This window comes from Gossypium hirsutum, chromosome D01 (assembly GCF_007990345.1).
Source record: "Gossypium hirsutum isolate 1008001.06 chromosome D01, Gossypium_hirsutum_v2.1, whole genome shotgun sequence".
Classification (NCBI taxonomy): domain Eukaryota; kingdom Viridiplantae; phylum Streptophyta; class Magnoliopsida; order Malvales; family Malvaceae; genus Gossypium; species Gossypium hirsutum.
Genome location: NC_053437.1, coordinates 52,660,127 through 52,666,509, shown reverse-complemented (window position 1 = coordinate 52,666,509; position 6,383 = coordinate 52,660,127). Strand labels below are relative to the sequence as shown.

The window sequence follows — 6,383 nt, the reverse complement described above, 5'->3', positions numbered from 1 at the left end:
AATAAAGGTAAACAAATGAAAACCTACAGCTAAGAATCAATAAAAAATTGTTGAAAACAGAAAACCCGAAAAATTGCGGAGTAACTTGACAACTTCGTTTGGAGGTGTTCCCGATCTCCAAAAATCACGAAATTAAATCTGGAGTGTCCTTATATATTGAATTTTTGATCTGGAAATTTTGGGCACCAAATTCAACCCGCTGCACCTTTTTTTTAAATTTTTATTGAATTTCGTCTTTTTTGATTTTTTTGACTTTTTTGACTGATTTTTTTGCGGGAATAATTTTTTTATATTCAATCACAGTGCCAAAAACATGTATGTAAAATTTCAGATCAATCGGATAACGTTTACCCACTCAAATGAATTTTTTTAACAATTTTTCTGGGTAAAACTACTGTTTATGCTTTAAAAATAGAGATCAGTTTAGAAATCACCCAAGAACGCCCAAAACGCCCAAAATCTGATACCAAATGATAGAGGAATGCGCGCGGACCAAGATCGAGTTTCCAAGATAGAGATTGAGACTTGCACCCAAGACCCCTAAAACACACCCATAACACTCAACCATTGAAATAAATACACATTTATGTCAAGATTTACAGAAACAAAAATAAATTATTCAGGGTGTTACAACTCTACCCCTAAAAGAAATTTTAACCTCAAAATTTACCTATTCCGAACAGATGAGGATACTGTTGACGCATCGAGTCCTCAAGTTCCCACGTGACTTCCTCGGTGCCAAGATTCCACCATAAAACCTTCACTAACGGTATGGACTTCCTCCTTAGAACCTTAATATCTCATCCAAAATCTGAACCGACTCTTCCTTAAAAGTCAAATTCGGTCTAACCTCGATCTCCTCAATAGAGACAACGTGAGATGGATTAGACTGGTACCGCCTCAACATCGAGACGTGAAACACATCATGGATACGGTCCAATTTTAGAGGTAACTCTAAATGATAAGCGACTGACCCCACATGCTTTAGAATTTGATACAACCTAATAAACCTAGGGCTCAAGTATCCCTTACAACCAAACCTCAGAACTTTCTTTCATGGAGAAACCTTAAGAAATACGAAGTCACCCACTGAGTACTCAATATCTGATAGAGGAATGCGCGCGGACCAAGATCGAGTTGCCAAGTCACGAGAAACTCCTACGAAAGCTCTAAACGAACAGATCTGAAATCAAACAAAGAACGAGATTAAATCTGGAAAAAATTAAAATCTGGAATAAGAACCCTAAAAATCAGCAAGATCTAATCAAGACGAAACACTTATGAAAGAGGTTTCTTGAAACCAAGAACACGAAATTGATTCCCAAGAATGAACTCCCACAAGCCGAATCTGCCAAGAACACCAAAACAGTAAGTAGATTGAAACAATCAGATTTTTAATTGGAAGATTAGGGATTTGGGCGGCAAAAAAAAAGAAAAGAAAGAAATAGGTGAAATTGAACAGTTCAAGAAGTGAATTTAAGTTGCGATTCGGTCCAATTGAACACCCAATATGAATTGCCCAAATTTCAGCAGCCGAATTTCACCCAACAAGAAGAAATAGAAAACGGCAAGAACCCTAAATTTTGGGGAATTTTGAGTCGATTATATGTGGCCAATAAAAGAACCGATTAAATGAAGAGTTCTTGGAGTTTGAATCAAGGCTGAAACACAAACAAGAACAGCAAAATATTAGATGATGAATCGGCACAAGTAGGAATAAAGAAACAAATCGAAACAGCAAGAAATAAAGAAAAGTCCTAAGAACCCTTGAATTCCCGAAAGAATTCACAAATTCCTTCAAACGGCTCTAATCTCCCCTCCAAAGAATATTGATGGCAAGAAGAAGGTTGAAGATGGCTCCCACAATCAAAAGATTGTTAAAACAACTTCTAAAGAAAACTCAAGAGAGAATTCTTGGAGAAAACCCCAAAGAAAATTCTGCACTCAACAAATCTGAAATTTGATAGAAAAAAATAATAATAAGATGTTTTCACAAAGGGTGGCTGGCCAATGCTTATATAGGCCTCCAACAAATCCTAATCTCACAAGTAACTAAAAAAATTAAACCTAATTAATAAAATAACAAGGTAAATTCGGCCATGCACTTATATGGGCTGTTTTGGGCCGAATTTTACATGTAATGCTCCTAAAGATTAAAAAATTAAATTAAACAAGTAAGATGTTTACAAATTGGGCCCTTTGACATTTTGGCCTGATTTTCAACTAAGTATGAAGAAATTTCTTGATTGGGCTGGATTTTGGTTATTGGGCCTCGCCTTCAAGAATTTGGGCTCGTGATCCATCTCCTACCAAAATTGGGTCGTTGATGCTCGTAATGGAGATCCAATGCGTTTTGGCTGCAAGATTTGGTTTCTTGGACCAAGATTTCCAAGATTTGAAATTTTGATTTTCTTGATTCTTGAAATCTCTTCGAACAGCAAAATTGGGCCAAGATTCGATTTCTTGATTTTCTTGAAAACAAGAAAGTGAATCTTGATTTTCTTGTTCTCTCGTGTATGCATCTAAGGCCTTGCTAACAAGCTCTTGAATGGTCCCATTTAGTTTAGACCGCATTTGTCGGGCCTTTGATCTCGTTATTGGGCCTTGTGGCAATTTGAGCCCATCACGTTCTTGAACTTGGATCGGGCCTTTATGACTCGTATCAATATCTCTCATTTCCAAATCTTCATAGGACTTCTTTCTATCAGAAGCTGGCTTCAGAGGATTCTGAATTAGTCTAACCTTATCTTTAGTCTTGGAAACTAACTCAGGACCCAAAACCCATTGCTCACTCAACTCAGTCGAACATAGTAGAGTACGACACATACGATCATACAAAGCCTCGTAAGCTGTCATCTGGATGCTAGGTTTGAAACTGTTGTTGTAGGCGAACTCAGCTAACGGTAGAAAATCCTTCCAACTACTTCAGAAATCAATCACACAACTACCTCCAGCGTCTGAATCACCCTCTTAGATTGACCATCGGTCTGAGGATAGAACGTAGTATTGAAGTCCAATCTCGAACCCAGAGCTTCATGCAATTTCTTCTAGAACTGAGAAGTGAAACGAGGATCCCTATCAGAGATTATCGAAACTAGAACCTCATGCAGTCTCACAATCTCAAAAATATAGAGCTTCGCTAACTTCTACAAAGAGTAGTCCATTCAAATCGAAATAAAATGGGTAGACTTCGTCAATCGATCCACGATGATGCAAAAAGAACCCTTCTCAGTGGGTGTCAAGGGTAACCCACTAACAAAGTCTATCGTCACTCATTCCCATTTCCATAAGGGATTCTTAACAGGTTGAAGCAAACTCGAAGGCAACTGGTGCTCAGCCTTAACTTGCTGGCACGTCAAACAACGAGCAAAAAAATCCATTACCTCAAGTTTCAATCTCGGCCACCAGTACAGTTCACGGAGATCTCAATACATCTTATTACCACCGGGATGCATAGTATAAGGGATACTATGCGTCTCCCTCACAATCAACTACCTCAAATCAGAATTATTCGGTACACAAAGCCGTCCTTGGAAACACAGAACTCCATCCTTATTCAGTCCAAAATCAAAAGTACTGCCACTCTCAACTTGACGAAACTGTAAACCCAGAGACCCATCCCCTAAATACTTTTCTCGAATCTGCCCAATCCAAGTCAGCTTAACTTGTAACTCGGCAAACAAACCCCTATCATCGAACAGACTAAGACAAGCGAACATCACTCTCAAATCAGTCATTGCTTTTCGACTAAGAGCATTGGCCACCACATTGGCCTTACCAGGATGATACTCTATCGTGCAGTCATAATTTTTGAGCAACTTAATCCATCGATGTTGCCTAAGATTCAACTCATTCTGAGTAAGGAAGTACTTGAGGCTCTTGTGATCGGTGTAGATGATACACCTGTAACCATACAGATAGTTCCTCCAAATCTTTAACACAAATACCACAACATCTAACTCGAGATCATGCGTCGGGTAATTCCCCTCGTGTGACTGAAGCTGACGGGATGCATAAGCCACAACCTTACTATCTTGCATTAGTACACATCCCAACCTGACGTGCGACGTATCACTATACACCACAAACTCCCTACTAGATTCAGGTTGTATCGGAACTGGAGCCTGAGTCAGAACAGACTTGAGTTTCTCAAAGCTCGACTGCTACACATCGGTCCAGACAAGAGGAACATTCTTGCGTAGAAGTTTAGTCAGTGGAGCTGCAATTATTGAAAACCCCTCAACAAAAAACTGATAATAACCCACAAGACCCAAAAAATTACGAATCTCAAAAATGTTTTTAGGCTGTTTCCAATCAGGCACAACCTCAATCTTTCTAGGATCAACTCGGATCCCCTCATCAGACACCACATGCCCAAGAAAAGTTACCTCTCGCAACTAGAACTCACACTTGCTCAACTTAGCGTAGAGCTGTTTCTCTCAGATTATTTGAAGCACTACTCTAAGGTGCTCATCATGCTCATCCTCAGTCTTAGAGTAGACCAGGATATCGTCAATAAAGACCATGAAGAATTGATCCAGATACGGTTGAAAAACTCGTAGTGCCCATAACGAGTCTTAAATGTCGTCCTATGAATATCAGCTTCCTAAACCCCGAGCTAATGATATCCAGAATGGAGATCTATTTTCGAGAATATTGCACCCCACGAAACTGGTCTAATAGATCGTCGATCCTCTGAAGTGGGTACTTATTCTTTACAGTTAGTTTATTCAACTACCGGTAGTCAATGCACATCCTCATGGTACCATCCTTTTTCTTCACAAACAGAACCAGTGCCCTCCACAGAGACACACTAGGAATGATAAAACCATGATCCATAAGCTTCTGAAGTTAAGCCTTAAGCTCTGTAAGCTCATTCGGTGCCATATGGTATGGAGCGATAGACACCAGAGCTGTACTCGAAAGAAGCTCAATGCTGAAATAAACTTCCCGATTTAGAGGTAAACTCGATAAATCCATAGGAAAAACATCTAAAAATCCCTTCACTGTTCTGATATCCCCAATAGAAGAGTCCCTAGAAACTAAAACACTGACGTAAGCCAAATATGCCTCACACCCTTTTTGAACCAATTTTTCAACCGCGGAGATTACATTATACAGGTAATCTCGACGCTTGCCAATCATAACCACCTCCTTGTCATCCCCAGTCCTCAGAACGACCATCTTAGTCGTGCAATCCAAGCTAACTCACTGCTCAACTAACCAAACAATAGCTCCATACCCAGAATTAAGTCAAACTCACCAAACGGTAGCTCCATCAAATTTTCTGGAAACACAGTCCCTTGTACTTCCAACGGAACAATCCTATAAAGTCTACCTGAACACACTGTCCCAACAGATTCAGTACAGTAATCTCACCAGAAGTACACTCAGCAAAAATCCCCAAGTTCTCGAAAACATAATTAGCTATATAGGAGTGTGTGGAACCTATGTCTATCAAAGTAGTAAATAGAGCATCAAATATTAGAAATGTACCTGTGATCACATCAGGGGTGTCTCTATCCTTTCGGCGTAGTGTAGCATAAAATAATGCAGGCTGCCTCACCTTAGTCTAATTAGCACCTCTGCTTGGTGCACTCTGTCCTCGGCCCATACCATTACCACCCTTAACCGATCCACGACCCCTAGGTGGCTGCTGTACTGCCCTCTGAGGCTGAACAAAACTTGGTCTTGAAGCTTGCATCTGATCAGCAGGATGTGGACACTCACCAATCTGATGATCCAAAGACCCACACCACAGAAAAGCCCCTAATCTCCTCCAACACTCACCTGGATGGCGCCTACCACAGTCACCACAAGGTTGAATCCCAGTACGAGAACCAAGAACCCCAACTTTAACAGGCTCATCAGGTCTGGCCTGTTTCTTAGGCCTTTAAATAGAACTAGAGGGTTCTAAATCCCTCTTATTCTTACCTCTCTCTAGGTCTCTATTCTGGCGCTCCATGCCCTTAACCTTTTCGGTGATCTTCGCCTTATCCACCAGAACAACAAACTCACGCTCCCTCTGCAGAGCAATCAGAATCCTCAGACAATCTCTCAAACCATCCTCAAAACAGACACACTTCTCATACTTGGATGCCACCATGCCTTGAGCGTAGCGGTTCAATCTCAGAAACTCAGCCTCATACTCAGCCACAGACTTATCACCTTACGTGAGATTCATGAACTCACGCCTACGAGCATCAACATAACTCGCGCCTACATATTTTCTTTGGGAATTAGTCTTAAAGTAATCCCAATTCAGACGATCCAGTTGGGTACCCTCCTCAACCAACAACCACTACTGATATGCCTCATCGCAAAGCAAAGAAACTGCACCCTTCAATTTTTTCTTAGGAGTGCAGTCGATGTCGTTCATAATC

General features: G+C 40.5%; 1 protein-coding gene across 1 annotated transcript; it reads right to left on the bottom strand.

Moving 5' to 3' along the window:
* Positions 1-3,491: 3,491 nt before the first annotated feature.
* Positions 3,492-5,184, bottom strand: LOC107921574 (uncharacterized). The gene is made up of 3 exons (XM_016851409.1): positions 4,909-5,184; positions 4,754-4,813; positions 3,492-4,163 (listed from the first exon to the last, which is right to left on the bottom strand). Exons 1-3 carry the CDS (start codon positions 5,182-5,184, stop codon positions 3,492-3,494), a joined length of 1,008 nt encoding a protein of 335 aa, XP_016706898.1.
* Positions 5,185-6,383: the final 1,199 nt, after the last annotated feature.